At 36.3% G+C, this 23,457-nt stretch overlaps 1 protein-coding gene across 3 annotated transcripts in view; it reads right to left on the bottom strand.

The window, feature by feature from the left end:
• ZFAND3 (zinc finger AN1-type containing 3) overlaps positions 1-23,457 on the bottom strand; it is a 137,228-nt gene that overhangs the window by 90,362 nt on the left and 23,409 nt on the right. For all 3 annotated transcript variants that reach the window (XM_027681748.1, XM_027681750.1, XM_027681749.1), the window contains exons 2-3: positions 15,056-15,096; positions 13,133-13,159 (exon numbers count right to left, since the gene is read on the bottom strand). In XM_027681748.1, the coding sequence (XP_027537549.1) occupies positions 13,133-13,159; positions 15,056-15,096 (68 nt within the window). The remainder of the gene's footprint in view (positions 1-13,132; positions 13,160-15,055; positions 15,097-23,457) is intronic.

The following is a 23,457-nucleotide window of genomic DNA, read 5'->3' as shown; positions in this document are numbered from 1 at the left end:
GTAAATTCCTTCTAACAGGCCAGGGCACAACTGAGAAATTGTTAATACCTTGCTGCACAAACCTATATAGCAGAAAAAAAAAAGCTAACTTTTATAGTCTCAGTTTCCCTAACCAGCAGTAAAACTGGGGAAAGAGGCAGGAAGCCTCCTACTTGCTTTCCCTTGAGCAAAGGGCAGAAAATGAGTTGCAGTTAACCACGAAATGCAAATCCATATTAAGCCTCTATTTAATAAGTGATACTAAATACTAGCACAGAAAGGTTTTAGGGAAGAAAGTTGTACTTAGAGAGCCAGAACAGCACTGGCCAAAAAAAGCCACGACAGTAATTTGCTACTAGTTTCACTCAACCACATTCAAACTGGAACCTAGAAGTACAGTCAAAACTCAGGAAACTTTCTCTTCAATAACCCAGTTATGCATGAATTAATGTTTCGTAAAGGTGTCCATGTCCTTACTAGAATACAGTATTCTTCTGAATGCAATGTACGGCACAATATAAAAGGAAAAAAGAGTTTTCTAATACAAGGGGGTGGTGGTGGGTGGGGGGAGTCACTGGTTTGGACACAGTAAATGCCACTCTAACTCCTCCGCCCACCCAACTCCATTTCATTGAATGGGAACCAAAGAGGGCAGAAGGTGACCCAGACAGATGCAGAGCTGCACGCTATAGGGCTTCAACTGAGAGTCTAAAATCTAAACCTTCCTTTTGGCTAAGCGAAAAGGAAGGCTGGGTAGAAACCAGCAAACGCCTCAACTCTTGCAGTTAGTTACTTATATAGGTTCTACAGCTACTCAGTCCCAAACTTGATGAAAAAAGTAAAACAGGACACAGGATTTCTTCTGCTCAAGAATACAGTCTCACAGTAGCTTACGGTTTCCTTCAATTTTCAGGTCCCAAAGTCCTTAAAATTTCACTATGAAAGGAGAAATGGAAGAAATAGGGTCTAACCTGGCAGCTTTACAGTTGTCAGATTTTAAGCTTAATAAATGTTATTCTAATCCTGTTTCACAAAAGATTAATTTTAACCAAAATGTTTTACAAATTAGTGATCATGTTTAAAAGTTTCCATTTACATAATACTTAAACTTAGTATTTGTCCTGTTTGCTGGACACTTCTTGTTTACTAGTTTAGGAATACATGTCAATGAAAACTGGAATTTCACAGAAAGTCCACAAATATAGGAACATAAAATTGATTATTTGGTTAACTGAGTAATCTCAAATGCTTTGTATTTATTTAGAGGTACTTCTGTTAGTAAAAATGACTGCTCTTATGTTAACAGAATGTTAGTAAAACTTTCTTCACAGAAAGCATCTTCAACTTGAATTTATATTAATTGTGTCATCACACCAATAAGATTATCTGCTTAGCTTTTTTTTTAATATAAAGCAGCTAGACTCTCATTTGAACCTTGGTAAGTCTAACTATAGAACAAGCTGACATAATAGTACACAAGATTTGTATTTTGATTTTTTTCTGAAGTCTCCTAAAGGAAGATATAATCTCAAGTCCTACTGACAACATCATCTTCAGAAGTTAAAAGTGAATGAGCCATACGTTTTCCTTCCTATTACATTATGGCCCAACTAATTTCTCAGGCTCAGGTGTGTGTATGGAGTCACAACTGACCATTCATTCTCTCTACAGGGAGTTACTGCAGCTTGCTGTGTGAAAGAGAAAACGGTTTCAAGTTAAAAACAAAACAATTATTTCTGCTCTCCTGTAAATGGACATTCTATACTTTGCTACAGTACCTGCAGAAAAGGCCCCAATAAATATCTTAAAATTCCTTTCATCAATGCATGGTCAGCAGTACCTGGAGCTGCTCACAATGTCAGATGTTTATGCAGTACTAACTCACAGTAAATATCTTATAAATCAAGAGCAAAATAGCTTTCGGTCTGTCCAGAAAGAGCTCAAGTGGGAACAAATACATGAAATCTGACCTTTACATCAAAAAAGCTCATTTGGTTACTACCAAGAAAAACAGGCTCTGTTACAAAAGCTTTCAGCACTCTGCATTTCTAAATCTCCTTGATGAATATTCCTATATATTTTTCCCCAACTAAAGCACACCAGGACCCTTTCAAAGTAAGAAAAAGAAAAAGAGGGGAGGAAAAAAACGACTGAAACGGACTGGAGACCTACTGCTATCCACAGATACCAGATATATTGATTTGGAGAATATTGTCAGGCATCTTGATTTTGGATTCTGAGACACTGTGTTTTACAATTCAGTTGTGCATAGATTCAAGAGTTCATTTAAAAAAATAAAAAGAAAGAAAATATTCATACTGGAACCCATCCAGTTACCTCCAACTAGCTGCAGTTACATACCAACTATGATTTTCATAAGTTGATTATCAAAACAAGTGACTGCTATGTCTATTGTAAATTAAACCCTTACATTTAAAAGTTTCCTGTTATTTTAACTCTTTAAAAATTATAATTATGGACACTAACAGAAGTGGTGCAGAATGAAGACTAACATCTGAGCTATTTCTAACCATTTTACTTACCTTTGTCAACTGAGTAGATGTCAACACCCATTATATGCTTCTGTATTTGTAGAATTATTTACATCTATCACAATTTTCTCTACATACTAGTGAGTCTCAAGGAAAAAAAAATTGTCATAATGTAGTTTTCAAATTGCTGCTCAAAGCGTTTCAGCAGACAGCAGTTCTCCTGAGGACTTGAAGCTATGCATAGACTTTGCTGAGGCACAGAAAATGTCACGGTGAAAGACTGCATTCACCTACACTGGGATCAGCTTTCTATTTCTTCACACATTGCAGGGCAGGACGTGTCAACAGAGGTGAACGAAAGTTTGTCTATTAGGAGCAGTAATGCTATACTAAACATTGCTAGAACACGCTGGTAAATAGCACAATATATTTCCTTTTCAACCTAGAAATGAGCCAGACTGGTATTTACCTCCACAGACACCCTCTAGAGTGTTGAAAGTTGGTTTTTTTCCCTACTCTGAAGCAAAACTTAAGACAAAAGGCAAAACCACACCATCTTCTGTTAAAAGAGCAAAGCCTGTAACTTATACAATTACCAACAAAGAAATCAGTCTTTTATTCCTGATGTAGCTCATTGCAAACAACTTCTAGCGAATACTAAGTCCACTTTGAGCAATCTTATTCGAAATGCACAAGTTTACTTTTGGTCATTTCTAATGCTTACAATCCCCAAAGATATATACTGTCTGTTCAAATTTGCTCACCATTTATATGGGACCTTTCCCACAGAGCTGGACCAAACTCAAAATATAAAAGCTCCTATTATTTAGGAGCTGAAATCAAATAAAAATGCTACTGCTTTTGCTGAGTACTAATGTATAGAAATGTACATAAATACAGAAGTTTAGAAATCTCCAACGTTTCCTCCTTATACATTAAGTTCATTAACCCTGCATATCATGAAATTTATGTGTTCACTTATTCAAGTAATAAACAGGTATGGTGTAGGTAACATTAGCAGTTAAAAATATACAAACCAGAGCCTCCCTCTGCATTTGCTTGATGAGCCTTAATGCAGAGGAGAGGGAGAAAAGTCTTGTATTATGCTCTGAAGGCTATTATTTTTTGTTGCAGCAAGAAAAAATCTCAGAAGATACACTCTACGGAAGACCACAGCTAGATTGCTTGTTCAGCTTCAGCACTTCTGATCCCAACTGAGACAGAGTGTTTGGGTCCAACTCGTGACCTGATGCAGCCCAACAGCTCAGAATCAAGACTCCCGATTCATGGTTTCCAAATACTTTGGACAGTAACAGTCACAGTTCCACATAACTGCATTTATTCATACTAGATGGATGGGAGTGGCATTAAAGGATGGCAAAATCCTACACTCAGCTTGAAAAGTCAAGCACTCTGAAATAAGTAAGCGCCTGATCAAATTGATTTTGTACACTTGTGATCTGACCTCTTTATTTAATTTGAAATTATTTTCATAATGCATGCAGTCACAGAACTTCTGTTTTAGAGGACCCTTAACTTGCTTACTGGATAGAATGAAAAATGTTCACAATGTGCAACTGGTATCTTACAGAAAGCAGAGCTCCTTTCTGCTAGACTCTTGACTTTGTTTTAACCCCAAGGAAAATTCCAAAGAGAAATCGAAGAGAACTAAATTCTACTCACATTCTCTGCGACAGAATTCTAACATGACTTTTGTAAGTTCCTCCTCGTATTTATTTTCAAGATGTTCAAATTAGGATTCTTGGGTCCCCACTAGGAGAAGCACTAAATACCCCTGCAGTTCCATCGAGGTCGAAGATGTGTACTTTCAACGTTTAAAGCATCAAAAAATTATATGCCTTGGGGGATGGAGATTAGGAAAGGACTACAGTTCCAAGGCTTCTCAAAGTTGATATCCAATATATAATCCCAATATGTGTGGATGTTTGACATTTGTGGTTTAGATTCTTATCTATGTACAGTGAACAAGAATATCACAACCCTGACTCACAAAAATGTCAAGATGGTAAATTTCTTATTTTCTTGAAACACTGGGGGGCTAATGAGTTATTTAAAGAAATTCTATAAAGAAAATAATTATTCTCCATTCAGCTCAAATGTGCAAGTGTCCTGGTAAGAAGATACAGGGCATGACAGAATGTCTTATACTGTCTCCTATTCAGTACAACAAATGAGAGTACAATTCTGAAAAACATCTCTACAGTGTTGCAATTAAGAAGGCACACCTTAGTATTACTTAATAGTGAGGGAGACTGTACATTAGAAATACTGGAGCCCATGGTGCATGCAGAACCCCCAATGGCTTCACATCAGGACAGGATATCTGTTCCAAGGAGAGATTTTCAACAAGCAGAGCTTACCTAGATATCTACTGACCTGTGATTTAAACCAGAGTAGGCCAGTAATCTTATGCTTTCCTGTACTCTTTGATCCTTTTATGATATTTAAAAGACAGTTATAATGGATACACACAGACTGGATTAATTATTATGGCACCATAACCTGTCTTGTCATTTCCTAAATCTTCAGCGTCAGATTCAGTCAATAGCCTATGCTTTCTGCAAAAGAAAGGAGCAAAATCTTGTTATTAGAGATGAAGTTCTTTCAGATAATTTTACCAGGAAGGCCTTATCAATAGTCCTGCAGGCTTAGAGATCTCCAGTATAAAATTACAAACACACAGTTCTGCCCCCACAATGGAGATTCATCTACTCACATTTAAGAATAAAGACATTCCTGCTGAAAACTATTTTAACCTACTAATATTCTCCTGGACTAATAGTTAAGTTATATTTAATCACTTTTTACATTTATTTATAAGTGATCCTAAATAACTTATTTAATAAGGGATATTTAATGTGATAACAAAGAAGAAAAATTATCAAGGGGTATTTTTTCCCCCAAAATTTGCAAATTAGTCCAACAGTTTAAATGTTAACCTTTAGGAATTCCATCTCATACAACATAAAATCTTAACTTTTGTACCTCTGAAGATGAGAATCATTATCCTTTCACTTTCTATTTAATTAATACTACATGCAAACTCATTCATAGACACTGTGATTTTTTTTAAAAAGCTCAAAGTTATAGTTGTATTGACTAAATCTGCATGAACAGTTTGCCCTCTGGTGACTAACTTTGTGAGAACATACAAGATTTGCAATACATATGAAAACCGGTATGAGTAAAAAACGACTGGAATGTTTGCAGGCTACATAAGAAACAGCATTAAAAGTTTTTTAAAAAAACCCAACCTGGTACACATTAATTGCAACAGAGCAATGTGATTTCTTTTAAATTAAGAAGATAAACAAACTGAACTGAAGATAAAGTGTCACAAAGATGAAGAACGGAAGTGCAACTGCAGAACAGCCACACACAGAAGAGAACTGAAATTCCAGAATTTTGCCTAAGACTTATGAAGGCTAAGACAAAATAGAGAAACATAAGATCCCTAGCTGCATCCATTCCTCAAGGGTATAAAAGGCAAGTCCAAAAGCAGCCTGTCCAAAATCAAGAGGGAAATACTATCATCTCTCAGTAACTGATGAGGAATGGAATTAAGAGACAAAAAAAGCAACTTGTCAAGTATCACTAAGAAATGCTCACTGACTGTGAAAAGGAAATCAAGTCCCAGGATCCTAGTCAGCTGTCTAGCTGCTAGAAAACATTCTTTTTACATAAAACAGATAAACAACTGAAAAGTCATCAGTTACATTTTGTTCTGTTATCCAGATCACATGTGTCCCGTACATCTGCTCCTCTAACAGCTTAAATCACCTACCTTAGTGAACAGCTATACTTTCCTTAACACCAAGCTGCTGAGCAAAAACCTTTTCACAAGGAAGGTTGGTCTTGCCTTGCTTGTGTAGGCAAGAATTGCTGAAATGTTGTCTAGCCCATCACTGTGACTGCTCACCTAAATTCTTTCTCACTGTCCTTGGTTAAGGGTTGTTGTTGGACAGTAACTACTTCCATTTGGAGATCTTCAAGCATGCACAAGTTAATAAGGATGAGAGAGGAAAGAAAATGCTGGGGCTGGAATGCAAGAATTGCAAGCAGAGTTAACTGGCCAAAATCACTGTTGTGTTCTTCTTGAATTCACCAGGAAGTTTAGTTAGTGTAAGGACTAGCAAAATGCTGGATAATTTCTTCAACGATCACAAATACTGATCATAGAGGTACACTTTCCCAGCTGCCTCAGAATGGTAGAGTAACTTCCTCTTGGCCACTTAGCACATAACCTTAGTACTTATTAAAAAAAATTTGCTCTAGATTCCTTCCCTTGTAAAATGCCTTTTGAAACCAGCTCTTTTATCACCTAGTACTTCTCCTGTTCCACCTTGGATTCTTGCATAACAGTACAAGGGGAAAGAGAAAGGTTAGGTGCTAGTCTTGTACAATTTTCATATGGCACTAGTAATTAGAATCCTAGAAAACATGCAGTCACCTCGATAGATATCCTTGTGCATTCCTAAATACTCCCATGCAGTAGTGCCTGACACATCTCCAATGCCAAACTACATTATATTTGCAAGACAAAATCTGCATAATACTTTTTAAAGGAATAAGCTGAATGTTTCTAAAATGTGCCCACTGATCTGACCTCTCTTCTCAGTCACAAAGAGTTAAATATTCTCTTTTATCCCCCAAAGGCTGCTGGTCCCATGCAGAGGTGCCATGTTTTATTTAAAGCATGCTCTCTCTCAGTAACCACTTGTTCTAATTGGCAAGGCAAGGCTGGGTCCCCAAAGCACACAGCTCGTTAGATTCAGTTTGGATTACAAAAACACGATGAAACAAACTGCATCGAAATGTACAAATTAACAGCTCAGGAGTGCACGACACGGACATGGAATTAGATTGTAATATGGAACAAACTCCACAGGGAGGCTAAGGAACAAATCACTACTGTCTCTATAAACTATAGAAGGATTCCAAACAAGCAAATACACAAAAGAGAGCACAGACTTTTCTATAAATCAAGCAAATTGCTAAATTAGAAAAAAACCAAAAACATTCCTTCTCCTATCTCATGCACACATTTATAGGAGAACGGAGTTACAAGAAAGTTTAATAAATTAAACCTGTGGGTTGCACATCCTTGATAAGTCTGCTTTCATGCTGGTAATGTGCAAATATCATAACAATTAAGTTATATTTCTAAACTTTTTTTTTTTACATCAACAGAGAACCTGTACACAGGAGACTAAATTACAGCTGGTGTTTCAACAAGTCATTTGGAAAGGTTAGGAGTTAGAAGGTGAACAAGATATTAGCAAAACAGAAAGAAACTGGGTTTACCATAAAGAAGGATATACACTCAAAAACAGAGCTATGAAAAACCAAGGCAAGTCTAAGGAAAAAAATGAGAGCTGAGCCCTTTTCTTTGCTTGTAGATCAATCTGTACAATGGGACTGCCAAACCCCTGAGATAAGAAAAAGAAAACATATGGAAAATATCAGTGATGTCTTTTCAAGACAGAAAAAAAATTAGATTAAGACTATTTGGCAGTCTTTTCAGGTAGCCAGTACTGATAAGGGGTCATAGTTTTGTATGAGTAGAGTTTACATCTTTAACAAATGAGCCCCAGACAACTAGACTTTATTTCCCAAGGCGCAATCCAACAGCCACCAATGTCCTACAGGGTAGTTTGCTGATAGGATTGACTGTAAAATGATAACGTTTTTAATTAAAAGGCATTCAGTTTTACTAGACTGTGTTGGTGAAACGACACTTACAAATGTGACGGGATAATGCCCTACTAACTTGTAGTAGCCAGGAAGAAGAAAAGAGAAAAAGCAAAACACAACATTTGAGTGACAGCTGTAAAAGAAATTCTCTTTCTTCCACTAACAATTGTAAAGAAACGTCATGGTCTGTCCTCCATCAGTGCTCACCTTTTCCCACTATTTTATATGGGGGAAGATAAAAGAGAATGAAAAATGACAAAATATTTGAGCAAACCAAACGAGCAGCCGAACCATTGGCCCTTGTTCACATCCTTCACTGCACTACTCCACACAGCCAGGTCCTGGGCAGATGAGAGTTGTGTCTTCTACACAGCATCTTTAATGCCTTTTTACGTAATGCACAGCCAAATTATATCAGTATTGACACAAAGAAACATAGGAGCACTGTACTCCACAGCTTCCATCCCATGACAGTAACAAAAAAGTGGACCCCTCAAGTAATGTTTTACTAACTTCACTCAACAAGTGTTCTCTATTTAACTCTTACAGCCCCAACAAGGCTAGAAAGCTTCAGGTATCCTTCTCTCCCAAATTTCCAATTCTCCTCTATTTATGGAGACCTAAGATGGTGTAGTATAAATATGCTGGATGATTTGGTTGATGTTACTTTTGACAGCAGTAAAATGATTAGTCCTAAGCTTACATCATACAACCGTATTTTAATAAACTCACTTTCTATTAATTTGTATTTCCCCTCTAAAACTTTAAGCCAGGTTAGGGGAAAAGGAGTCAACCAAAAATCCGTAAGTCCCTTCCGAACCCTTCCACAAAATATTGCCCTGTTCTAACAAACCAAACAGAGCTATTACTCAGATCTTTACATTCTTTTAAAGCCACGGAATAAGGCATACCAACAGTGTAAAAAGAGTCACCGAGGTCAGCAGTGCAAATCAAGCTTATAAATAACTGAAGCTCAACTGAAGTAGTTTATCCAATTTTTTCCTAATTCCATTTCCTGGTGACTTTCTTTCTCAAGTTTAGCATACATCTCATCTTTCAAGTTCATTAACTATGCCAAGACATCTTTTTCCTACCAGTCTTTCCCTTTTAGAAATTCTTTGGGCATAAAGTAAAAGAAATTGAACAGATGCCAAACAATATCTGTGGTTATCTCTGAAATGTTACAGTTTTCTATTAGTAGTGCTTTAGAAATTAGAAATGTTTTTGCTGCCACTGTAACCAGCTATACAATTTCCCAAAGAAATATTTAGCTGCAAGCCTGAGAAGATGAAGCTTGACTGCTTTCAAGCTCTAGCCAGTGAGTGATGTTTTTTGTAGCAAGCACTCCATGTACTTCAAAATACAAAGACTGACGTGAATACAGCAACAAATTCTAGCCTAATGAAGCAACATATTGAGGCACTGGTTTCCATTAGGAACCAACAAAGGGAATACCATAGTGAAAAAAGAAACGTCTTGAGCAGCGATAAAGAAAACTAGTTCTTCAGTGATGTTTTCGAACTTCTGAAAATGTTCGCTGCTTTTCCAACAAAGTACTAAAACTTGTGGATTCATGTTGAAAATTACAAGTATATGAAAAAATGCAAACCTAACAGATTTTTAATCATTCATTTAGGACTGAAAACTTTACGAACAGAAGGGCTGATTCACAGAATATGCCGAGTTGGAAGGGACCCACAAGGATCATTGAGTCCAACTCCTGGCCCTGCTCAGGATCATCCCCAAGAGTCACACCATGTGCCCGAGAGTATCATCCAAATGCTTCTTGAACTCTGTAAGGCTTGGTGGCATAATTTATCATTTATCGTACAATAGGATACAGCAAAGAAAACAAAATTTGAACTAGAAACATGCAAGATACACCTGTTGAAAAGGTTTCCAGAGAGCAAGCTGAAAGCTTGACTAAGGATCATATTAGCAGTTAATTAACAGCAAAATCTATTTCGGCAGGAACACTGATTTTTGCCAGCTCATGCTTACAGTAGGTGTTATTACTACCAGACATGGCAGTAATAACAGACAAGCTCTAAACAGCTCCCAAGATTTACAAAAACCAAGAGAAAAGAAATTGTTATTCAGTAACTCTGAGCCACATAAAAGTCCCAATTTTGTAAGCTTCAAAAACTGTGTTTGACTTAAGCATGACAAAATAAAGGTCTGCTCAAGAAAGCAGGATGGTTAAGATGCACAAAAATATGAAATAACTCTACAGTAAGACATCTGAGTGAGTTCGGGTATGTTATATAGCAGATATTACTATCTATTTTTATTTCCCACCCCCTTATTAGATCTTTCCAATTCAGGAAAATAAAAGGTTACAAAATTTCATAACCTAGCATAGAGCTAAACATACGCATTGAAAATACATGTGCATTTCCAGCAATACTGTTTTTCTGCTTGTTAGATGGAGATTAAAAAATCTGTAATTTTTTTTACTCATCAAGAAAACAGTATGTAAAAAAATGCTTTATTTAAATCTAAAAATAAAACTGAACTAACAGTTCAGTAAGGGTAAGGCCCTTAAAACTCAGAAAATTCTTGGGTTATATCATTGAATTATTTTCTCAATTTCAGTGATGCTGATCTAGCGTTTTGCAGAATGTGAACATAAATATTGTACAGTTGGATTAAGAAATGGACACTCACCTCTAGAAGTTTTAATTACACATTCAGACAGAAGGGCTATTAATTTGATTCACAAATCCATGAATACTCTAATCATAACTTTATCTTCCAGTTTTCTAAGTGCATCTGTCCACCAAACCTTCCCACTGCACTTACCTTCGGTTTCACATACTATTGAACAAGCTGAAATCCACTTCCTGCACCCCTCTTTCCAATGCACTAAACCTTCTAAGATCACAATCAAATGGATTAAAGGCAGACTATGTGTTTTTGGGATCATTTAAGTAGAAAGTATAGTTTCACCATTTTCTGTATTTAAATATTTGTTCTTACTCCATAATAGTTTGTTCTGTGACTGTTCCCAGAGGTTCCAATTAAAATTGAGTTCTTGAGGTACCGGGTGTTGTTTCCACGAATGTAGAATTCCTTCCTGAAAGACCCTACTTTATAAAAGCGACGTTTCAAAAGGGACTCAAACATTGCCCCTACCTGAAGTTGATATTAAAACTTCCATAAACCCAATGGGAGCAAAGTTATGTTCATAAGAGTACTTTTGAAAAATTTCACTCATCACTGTCCTGTATTTTAATCATTCCAATTTCACAGTTTACCATACTGAAAGAAGAGACGTTGCAGTCTTAGTGAAAGATGTGTTGTCATTAAGGGAGATACTCTGGCTGTAATGTGCATTTTTTCACTCATCAGCCTATATTCTGATTAAAAAACCCCAAAACACCACTTTATTGTATTTGTATTCTCAATGAATGAAAAGTCTGAAGCAACTATGTCTTAACCATCCAAAGAGCATATTTAATTTGAAGCACTTTAATAGGCAGTATTACATTTGTACTGTATCTGGAGACTTTGAGGCATTGATAGCACACAGTCAGCACTGAATTGGAGACAATGTTAAAGCACTTTGCAGAAGTACAATTCACTTGAAATTATTTCAGAGAAGCTCTTGAATATTACAAAAGTCTGTTGCTTTTACAGGGTTTAAGTAAAACAAATCAGGTATTCCTTCTCAGAAGAGGTGGCAAAGAGGGCTGAAGAGGACAGCTAACTTCAAGCTCCTCTACAGTATTTATCAACCTTTACATGCAAGCTAAGAGCTAGTGTGGGGCAAATGAACAGCAAATTTGTGATTGTACAGAAGAGCTTAGTGAACCTTCTAGATCTAGGCCACAACATTGGGCACTTCTGGGCAAATGGTTGCATATATTTGTGCAGTATCCAGCTCATTCTTGTCATACAAAACTGAACAACTTAATCTCTGTAATAAATTGTGAACAGTATTCCCACATTTAATGTAAGAAAATGTACAGAGGATAGCCAAAACAAGGAATGCCAGCCTCCCTGCTACATAATCTGGTTGCTTTTGCTGTTTGTTTCATCTTTGGACAAATGGGAGTGAAAATTCAGTGAATTTATTTTGATAATAAATTTAGAAATCAGAAGCATTTGGTCAAACAATAAGGCAAACTGACAAGCGATTGCCCTTTGCTCAAATTCTGTGTTGATTAATACAATGGATATCAAACTATGACCATTTTTTCCCAAGGGATGGGTGTTGTGGTTTAGGAACATTCTCCACTGAAACTCCAAACCACGCCGCTCACTCCCCCTCCCCCTTCCTCTCCCTCTGTGGCAGGCTGGAGCAGAGCACAAGGTGAAGATCACAGATTGAGATAACAACAATTTACTGGAGACTTTGATGAGGTAAGAAACCACACCGTAAGAGCTACAATATCAATAATAAAGTGTACAAGATAGGCAAACAATTCACATAGGATTGCTCGGAACCGGCCACTCCCTCTGCCACGTTTTCTCAAACGGAAGGAACCCTTTCTCCCTGGAAATGAGTCCATTTCCCCCACCCCTGGCAATGACTGACATGAGGTAGAATGGAATAATCTCCAGGTCCTAGCCATGCTGCTCCTGGCTACTGCAAAAATTAATCCTGACCTGGCTGGAAGCAGGACAATGGGGAAGCCAGGAAGGGCAGAAGCAAAGAACAGCTCACAACCACGTATTTACAAACTTGTACATAGTTCAGAAAGTCTGAAAAACCTGTTAAGATAGGAAGGCTCCACGAATAAATCATATTGCACTGTAAACACAACAATGTTTTCATCACTTGTTGCCCTTCTCCCCGGTATGTACAAAAAAGTAATGCTTACACAAATGTAAGGGTCTTTCCTGCTGTGTTTGTCTCAAATTAATTGTTTAAAAAACAGGAAGACTGGATTCTATCCTTTCTCTCTGAAAAAAACCAACAATAAGTGTAAAAAGTTACTAACCTTTTTCGTTGTGTGGATTTCTTTTTTCTGAAATAAAAGAGAAAGGAAACAATGGTCAAGAGAAATCATATTTTGCAATTTTCCCTCACATACAAACCTGCTTCAATACATTTGAATAAATAATTTGCCATATTAAAAAAGAGGAACTTTTTTCACATCCTTTCTTTGGAGTGCCTGAAACAGTGAAAAACATCTTCAACACCTTACTTGCCTAAAATCTTGCTATCCGTGGTGTTAGAAACAAAAGTATACATCTTTCTATTTCTGTATGTGGCTGGAAACCCAGTATAAAAACTACGCCAAAAATATTTTCAGTAACATCAGGAAAAAAGAAAAAACAGAAAAATTCTTTTATGTTGGAATGATGACATTGAGAGGTTTCAAGTTATGACTCCCAACAGAACTGGTTATTTCAATACTACTTTTTGAAGGAACCATAGTTAAGGTCTAAAAAAGATAGAGTAAATTTGCCTTTTCCTACAATACCTTGTTTTATTCCAACTAGTAGTAGCTTTTTAAGCTACTCAAACTCTTCTAAAAACTTATTTCATTAAAATAAACAGGTTCTAAGGAACATCTTGAAAATTTAAAAACATAAGCTCTCCCGCCTCCCCCACAGTCCCCAATCACACAAATGTTTGTGTATCATCTTGCAATTTTACAACAGAAAAAAATTAACTTAATCAGAAGTAATGGAGTTTCAGAAGAACTGCAGAATAGAAGACAAGAACTTTTCTTCTTGTGAAACAGAAACAGAAGTACAAGCAAACAAAAAAAAATCCAAACCAGTAAAATCAAAATAAAAGATGTTTTACCTAATGCCTGGTCTGCTGTCTGAGAAGTGTTGGGCACTCTGCTAAACTCAGAATGTGAGGGATGGGCCATTTTGATGTCTCAGATTCAGAACACCCCCATTTCTGAGGTACACAAAGACAAGCTTTTTACAGTGCTAATATGAACATATCAGTCACTGAATCAAATCAAAGACCTCGTAACTTGTTTGTGACTGTGGTCAGTAGGGAAAGAGCACAAGAAAGGACTGACACTTTTTTCAATATACCATTCCAGTGACCCATGGCTTTGGAAAACAGCCAGACAAATACATGCATCATTTTGCTGCACAACCTTAGACAATCTTTATTTCCCATGTGTTTGTTTAATGAAGTGATGTTGAACCTAAGATCTATAATCTACGAGTCAAAATTCATTTTTTGTTAAAAAAATGCTGAAAAAGCTTTAAAGTTTAATAAAAATGCTGATCCTTTTAAAATTGTATCGGTTCCCCCAAGACAAATTATAAATCATGAACTATGACAGGACTTTAATTAAAATTAAAAATTAGTTTACAATATTAAATAATACCAAAAAAAAAAATTCAGAAAGGCAAAGCTAAAAGATGCTAATGGGAAACAGTCAATAACAATTCCTAAGATTTTACACAAAAGCAATGACCTTACAATAAGAAATAATATGCAGTAATTAGAATTAGCCTACCGATGAGCTACTGATGATTTAACATTCAAGGGCTGTAAGTAAAAAGAAACAAGGTATTCTATACCAACTTTTCCTTTTCATTTTTTATCCATTCTATATAACAGAGGTTATTACAAAATAATTCTACAAAATTCCAAATTACAATTCAGACATTCTGAAAGCCACATCATCCATACAGGAGCTGTGCTGGCAGTGGAGCTCTGTAGTTCAAGGATGTACCAAAATTCCATAAACTTCAAGAACAAGGTTTGATGGGTACATTTACACAAGAGGTTCTTGATTAGCAAAGAAATGAAGCACCAAAGTGAGGAAAACCTGATTACATATACACACTGAAAGAAGAGAAACCCATGCACAAATCCTAAAGGAGATGCCAACAATGTGGTTTCAATAATCTAACAAAAACACAAAACCTTTTACTGCACTTACCAGCAAAGCATTTGGAACAGAGATTCATAGTCTTGCTGGACCTGGGCAAAAAAAAAAAAAAAATAGAGCTAAAAAATTCATTATATTTCTAATCAATATAGGGAAGTTTTTTGGGGCATGGAAAGGGCACAGAGAGGGTAAGAACTTATATGGCTAAGAATCAAAGATAAGTTTCTAAAAACAGCTGAACTAGAAACAGAGTCAGGGAAGAGACTTCGTGTGGTAATCTCTTTCCAATTTAAAGAGTTTCCAAAACATGATTTCCACACATTTACCTCATATATGAAAATAAGCTTCCTTTACCATTCAACGTGTATGTTACACATTCATTATTCAAATCTTTCTACTGCAATATGATGATAGACAGGAAGCACCAATACATTCCACTTGAATATCAGACTTCTCTTGGCAACAGCTCTGCAGTCCTGACAAATCCTGAATACAATACAGCAATGGAGAGATTAAAGTACTGTACTTATAAGGACACAGACATATGTGCTCTTGAAGTCTAGCTGGAATGGCTTAAGTAGTTATTACCTCACGCTGTTCATTACTACCCTCAGCTGTATCCAGCAGTAATTTAAAATAACCTCTCTGGCTCTGCACTGACATGGACTAGGACAGTTCACATGATCCATTAGAGTGGCTCAGCTTTGAGGGCAGCAACCTTCAGCTGAGAGAAAAACAGCTGGAAAATAACACCAATATCTTAAGCCTCCCAGATGTCTCCAAAGTTGTCTATGTAATTATGTCGCAAGTGTTCAAACCTCAGAAACTCAGTATGCTCACAGAAAAAAAAAAAAAAAAATATATATGGCTATAGACCTCCCTAGGGCTACCTTGAAAATACCCAGAGCAATACTCTATGGGAGAACAAGTTCCTCCTAGTTTACAAAAGTTCTCTTCTAATATCACATCTCCTTCACAAAGTGACCTGGAAAATATTCTCGAAAGCGTTGAAATGTCTTTAAGTAAGAACAATCCAGTTTCTGTGCACACCAGCCAATATTTGATTTGTTCAGCATTCCTGAACCAGTTCTGCCATTACATGTAAGTATTAAAGCCATTCTGAGCAGATCTGAAAGTACCTATTGACAGGCAAGACGAGATCTTTTTGCCTCCTCAGGGCAGCTCTAGCTGGAATATATAATTTAGCCAAATTAACTGCACCTTTATCTTTAGAAATACGCATACGCAAAACCAACTGAGACAATCAAAACAGTTGTTTTCTATTTCCAGCCAAACATGGATGGAATTTTGAGAGGAGATCAGTACCTTGACAACACAAATTATAAAAAACTGCTTGCTATCTTGAGAGAAAAAAATTGACAATTTTTTCAAAGCAATTATATCACAAATGAACATACATATCAGGATTATAGAATTTTTTTCTCCCCACAGAGTTTGTAGAGGGTTATTTTGAATGACTTTCCAGTAAAAAAGTTAATCCAGACTTGGTCAATCATATCTTAGCATTAGTCACATCGAAACATTACAGATGCTTTTCAATTCATGCACATTTGAAAACTGGTTTACATCAGGCTCAAGAATTCTAAGAGAACACAGATCACTGCAGATTTGAAATATAAGCATTTGCCAGCTATAGCAAGAGCCACAGACACATGAAAGCTAGTTTTAAATGCAAACAGTATGTGCACAGAAGAAAAGTTAATTCCCAGGAAAAGAAAAGCAGATCAGCATTTGTAGCCATACAAATATATCATCAGATTGATAGATACCCAAAGATTCAAAAACTGCACAGATTATCTACCTTCAACAGAACTGCAATTAAAAACAGCACAGTGAGTCAACACCTACAGCATTAGTGTGCTGCAGTTCAGTACTCACTGCTTATGGGTTAGACCTTCTGTAGGAGCTCAGTATGCCAGGCAGGAGCTTCTCTGCAAAGCCATTAAACCCCAGGGGCAGCAAAGAAAAAGAAAGGCAGAGTTCAGCTGGTTCATATTGATGACATTAGAATGGGCAATGACAATAGTGGTATAACCAACCATCTCAGTTGTTAAATATCAATCCAAAGCCTCATATAATATTTACTTAAAAGCACACCAACAATGGAAAACACAGATGCAAACACAACATACAGCTATGTGAAAAAAAGAAAAAAAAAAAGCCATTTACTCCTAACACACAGAACCCCCCAGATTTTCTGAAAGGACAGCGCTATTGGACAAGTGACCTTGTGAGCTAAATAACTTCAGGTCACTGTTATAGTTTCAAGGATCACTTTCTCCCCAAACCTTTTATATGCCTTTTCAGGGCATCCAAGTCAGTCTGAGGCTCCTACCTACCACGAGAATCTAAACTTCTGAGTGTTTTTTCTCTTAGTTTCTTTTACACAGCCACTTATGTGAGTGCAGATACATCATCATTATACTAAGAAGAGCATTTTTGTTAGAGATAGAATAACAGTACTGATCACCAATAGCTTCTTTTTGAAAATGCAATATTTAATTAGAGTAGAAGTTTTATAAAGAAAACACATTACGCAGCTTACATACATCAAACTTACTAGGTATTACCTGAGAGTCATGTCACTGTCTGTCAAGTAAAACATTGTTCGATAGCTGTTTGTTACACTACAAATCCCTCATCTCATTGGTAGGATTTCCTCTTTACAGCAGACAAGGGTTCACTCACCAGACTTAAAATTGAGCAAGCCCGCATATTGCTGTTCTCTTATGAGGCACATCTTGTTAACCACATCGCTGGTTTACATTAATTATTTCTCAGCGACTCCAGAATTCACCGGAAGCTCATAGTGCCAAGGAGGAACACGAACATATAAAATTTCTTTGTTCCTGATAACCTTCTCAAATATATCATGCATATGTAATATCTGTTTTTTCTAGAGATAATTTTATTTGAAACACTCAAAGTTCTGAAATATCAGTCTTGGTCATGACACAGCCCTCTATTTCCGCTTCATAGGAAAAAGACAGTCACAGGTAACTTAGGGAAGAGAACACAATTCCTGCTTCTAGGAACATACAGTAAAATCATCACTTACTGGTGAACAAGGCACAGCAAAGCTAGAATTCAGTCAGTCCTGGCAGTGAGAACTGTGTTTTAGATGGCAAGTCTTTAGGTTGAGACCCAACATTTCTACACCCTTCTGTCACAGTTAGATTGGGATATTCGACATGCTTCTGAATCAGATATCAAACCACCCTGGTTTTTAACTGGACTTACCGTAATTCCCAGATTTCCCCCATAAAACTCAGGTTCATGCTGAACAGCACCTAATCCAGAATTACTCACAGTATACATTACATATGTACAATAACCCTAGCAAGCCAGTTTTATACTGATAATTTATAATCTCCACTTGTACATAATTTAAGCTGGTATTCAGAAAGATATTCATATTTATAGATAAACCAAGTCAAATAGAATGGTATTATCTCTGAGGCAGAATATAAAGTGAAACCCTCTTTGAAGGTACTTCTATCTGTCAAAAAGAAACCATTTAACTAAAGAGTGACACAAAATTATTATGCAGATTGGAAACCACAAGGTGAAGCAAGCTCAGAAGGTCAAGTGGCAGACTAAGTTAGAGGCAGAGGATACTTCAAGGCAGCTGGAACACCCAAGAGGCTCCAGAATGACTGCACGCAACGGTTGCACAGGGCTCGGTCTGAAAAAAGTGCAGGTATTAAAACTGCCCCCACTGCCAAAGAAAGAAAACACTCCCTTAACAACATGACCGTGAAAGTAGTAGCAATAACATGGGGACTTTGGAAGTGAAAGAAATTTACAGAAATGGGAAATCCTGGAAGTTATAACATATTTATACTTTTAGCAGGAAATAAATCACATGTAAGGGTAAAAAAAAAATAAAATGCACATTTGAGGCTACTCAAATCATCATCCCTCACTTGCACTGTTGTGCCTACATATTGCCACAGCAAAAGAAACTATGAGAGCATTTAGACAGATGCGCACACAGACCACCAAAAGGTCCTAACCTCGGTGAGATGGACTTCTGCATCTCCAGTTAAAGGTCCATAATGTAAAGTGTGAGCCAGCAAGAGGTATTAAATATCAAAAATCGCATACTTCAAACGCTATACGTGTTCATATCCTATAGCACAACTGATATGTAACTAATTAAGAAAACTGAAGAGATTGCTTCTCCAATTCTATTTTCATATGGTACTTCCAGTACATTCTTATAAAGGTGCGGAGTGGTCTTATCTACTCCACTAAGAGTACTTGACGTTATTTATTCAATTTTATGCTCCATATTACTACCTTTTCCTTTTATTCCTTGCCATTTGACAGTATACCATTGCAAGGTACCATCCAAATCAATGCGCATTCCACTCTGTCTTCACTGAAAGTTTGGTTTTCCTTCCCCCTCTCCCAGTAAATGACTATCAATACAAAACCACATCCAGAGAATGCAGCTGAATTCTAGCCATAAATCTCAAAGACTGTCAGATGTACAGTAGTTGAACAGAACAGACAGGATCAAAAAAGACAATCTCAATCTGAAGAACAAGTTACATATGGAAATTTTGTGCAGTCAAAGGGAGTTAAAAAGAAGCATGCCAAAATTTGACTGATCTTAAGATAGTCTCCAAAAACAACCTTCTGCCAAGAAACTTAGATAAGCACACCTAATAAATAATGAAGGTTTTGTAACAAAATCCCCCATTTTCCAGCAGCGGGTCAGGTGCTTCATAGCTTCGTCATCCCATCTCAAAGATGAAAAACAAAAGGCAAACCAGAAACACTAAAAACTAATACTAGCTTTACTCTACACAAGTGCCAAAGGGCAATACAAAATGCTCAGTTTCACCTTTATTAGCATGCTGCCTACACTTTTTAAAGTAACGGTGAACTAGTATTATTAGTGTAGGTGCTCACCAATGACAACAATCATGCAGCTGCATCAGAGTAAAAATAAGTAAAGATTCTAGTATGGGTATATATTTCTCAATGCTTAAAAAACAACACTAGAATAATCATAATTCTTGAAAATAATTTTTGTTCATCTGTCTTCTGATGATGGAAGAATAAGGGTTTTGGAGAAAAAATGCTTTCATATAGCATACGTACATTAGACATTTAATTTTAAAGACATTTAAGCCTCAGATGCTAATTAGATGTGACTGCAAAATCCCAAATTCTGCATTTTTTACTGGAAACAAGGTTTTCCAGCTTATCTAGTAATGATTCATTATGATTCAGAAGTTCCTAAGAGTTGGTAGCAGGAAAACATATCTACTCCAGTGGCACTGTAATTGCATTGGTGATTAAATGCATGATGTTATAAAATGCTTCCTGGTCCCCTTCCCATACAGCAATTATAGTGGGATCACACTGTCACTACAGTACAAACATATCTTAGCCCCTGAATGATACCTGTCCAACATTGTCAGGGGCTGTATGTTCAAAAAAGATTAACATAATATTATTAATGTCATTAATCAGTTAAAACTACAAAGATACTCCCTATGCATTCAGCACATACTGCGTCATGTATTTTGCAACTTAAGACAACTATACATATGTTAAATCAATGCATTTATACTACTGTAGTTAATGATCTGTCACCATTTCCATTATAAAGCAATTTTAAAAGGCTTATAACTCTGCCAAGAGTTCACTCTGAGCTGAATCCTGGCACACAGCAAAAGCAAAACCATAGAGCACATATGTTTACTTTTATCCAACCAGACTAGAAGAATTAGTTATCATTAAAAGAAATCGATCCAATTCTGTATTTCCCTTACATGTTTCATCTTTTGCTTAGAGTGTGTAACGCTTCACCTTGTGCAGGAGGGAGGTCAACTAGGTTGTGTTAATAAGACCCTCAATTGTCCTTTGAAAGTACATGAGCTTTTGAAGAAAGCCATTTTACTTTTCTAAATCAGAAGTCACCTCACTGATTTCATATACGCTGCATATTTGATATTTATAGGTCCTCCATAATTTATGATCTTGTTAAGGGAATACAGGCAAGGTTTTTTGGACAGTTTAAACAATTATTCATATTTTCAAACTGAGGCAGCTCAATTATTCTTCACGAATGATGTATGCCAAATTCCTTTAAAATAAAAGAGCAGAAGTGAAGCATGTCAAATGTAGGTGGACCTAAGAACTTGGCAACCAGAAGCAGTAACAGGCATTCAGAAAGAGATCTTTAAGTGAACTAAAATCTGAAATTAAATATCCCGTAAATGCATTCAATATCCTCTACTTCAACTGTTCTATACCCATACACTCAGTGTTAAGAATTCTACTTCAATTAAAAAAGTGCTTTCAGTAAGATTTTTTTTTATTATTACAACTACCTCTGGGGTTTTTCCTTGAAAAATATGAGTATTCTGGTTTTAGGCTCCTCATTTTCACCACTAGCAATTTATATGTTGCTTATAATTTCAAGATTTTTGGTAAGCTGCTGAAAATGATGCTTCAGTTAGTGAGCCACATGTTCATACCTCAATTTGAAATGAAATGGAGGGCAAACTTTATGAACAGTACAGTGTACTAGTGCAATGCCCTTCTGGCAGTTTTCCACACTCAAAAGATATGCTCATGCACCCCAATGAAGCAGCTGTATCCTGATTTATAATATTTTCAATTTCACTAAAGCATCCTTTTATAACTCTATGACTGAAACACTTTTTATGTTTTAAATATACAAAGACACTGAAGTGCTTTGTTGACAATTAGTCCAGAGAAGAGCACAAACACACAAGAGAGGAGAATATGGAAAATACACAGTAAAGTAGCTCCTTAGTCTCACAAAACATATCGGTTCTGACACAAAAACACTGATAGCGTTTCAATTTAAAGCCTTCTCCAACAATTCTTAAACTGCAAAGAATCCAGCACATCTAAACTATCTAAGTCAGGTTGTAAGAAGTAAAATCTCATTCAACTGGGTTTCTAGCTGAGCTTACAACATTGCTGCCCTCCAGCCAAGGCTAAATGGTTCATATTGCCATGAATACACATCTCTATACTTCCTTTGGAAAAAAAAAATCTCAGCAGCAAAATCATACACCAAATATTCCCCTGCCAACTCTTCAAAATCTTTTTCATGAAGATTTGTAGCCTACTATTTAAAGGACAGCAAAAAGGTTGAAATACTAAGTATTAAGAGAGTCCATGAGGCCTTTAGAGAAGTAGGAATAAAATTTAAAAGTTGTGATCTACCCCATCTCCACAAATTTCTCAAGCATATTATTTTTTCTGTGTACTGCAGGTAATAACTAACATTGCCCTATGACAACACAAGCATCATTTTGAGATTTACAATATGAGATTATATCAACTTCATCTTTTTCTTCAGATCAGACACTCCAACGAATGCTCTCCTGATAAGCAGCACTCAAAAATCTGTTCCATTTGTGTTATTCCATTTACTACAGGATCAGTAATAAATACTAAATAGTAAAACATTCTTAGAAAAAAAGTAGTCGAAAGTAACCTCAAGAAAGTATTCATTTTGTCCCCTGACTTAAAGGTACGGCTAATTATATATCAAACCTTGACAGGAAACCCTTCTGAAACATTTCTGACCTGAACCGCTAGATTTAGAATTGAAAGTGGGGAAATGTTTAATTCTTGCTCAATTTAAGTGCAGCAAAAGTGTAGGGAAGCATTATTTTTTTTTACATCAAAGTTATTTTTCTGTGGCAAAAATGTACTTTAAAAGGCCTGGCAACATAATGGCTTAGAATGCTTAGAACTTTTGAATGATGGGGGAAAAAAAAAGCTTTCAAAGCGTTTCCAAGACTGCAGTGTGCATGTCAAATAACATTTAAAAGGACAAGTTATGTAAACTGATTTAAAAATGCTGTTGCATAGTATTAACAAAACACACTAACAAAGTCTACGTATCTATGCCATATGTATTCTCTCAACCACTAGTAGAGCATCAAAATTATAAAATAAAGTCCTTTGTTACAGAGCTCTACTTGTCAAGTCTAACAAGTCAAACACTACTGGAGCAGAAAAAACTGAAATTCTTCAAAACAAACACCTGATAAAAGAATAACTCTGTTATGGGAAAGCTGCCTAAATGTTTGCACATTTAACTTTCTCAGTAAATAATGAAACCATACAATTAAACAAAAGCATTTTGAGTCATAATATGTAAATGTCATTAATAATTATACAGATGCTTTTCCTTTTTTCTTTCAAATACACAAATATAATCTTTGCCTTCTATTTCAGAGCTATATGGTCGCTACTACAGTCACTGCATTGATCAAAAAGTCAACAACATGAGGTATCTTCCATAGGCACTGAAACAGAATGAGCACAATACACAAAAACCAACCCAGACCAAAAGCACCAGTGCTGAATTGGATCTATCAGGCAAGTGTTTGTTCCTAATGGAACACTGGCATTTTTATGCTAGATTA

Source organism: Neopelma chrysocephalum, unplaced genomic scaffold (genome assembly GCF_003984885.1).
Source record: "Neopelma chrysocephalum unplaced genomic scaffold, ASM398488v2 Primary Assembly neopelma1_61b, whole genome shotgun sequence".
Taxonomy (NCBI): domain Eukaryota; kingdom Metazoa; phylum Chordata; class Aves; order Passeriformes; family Pipridae; genus Neopelma; species Neopelma chrysocephalum.
Note: the sequence above shows the minus strand (reverse complement) of the source record. Positions and strands in the feature narration are given on the sequence as shown.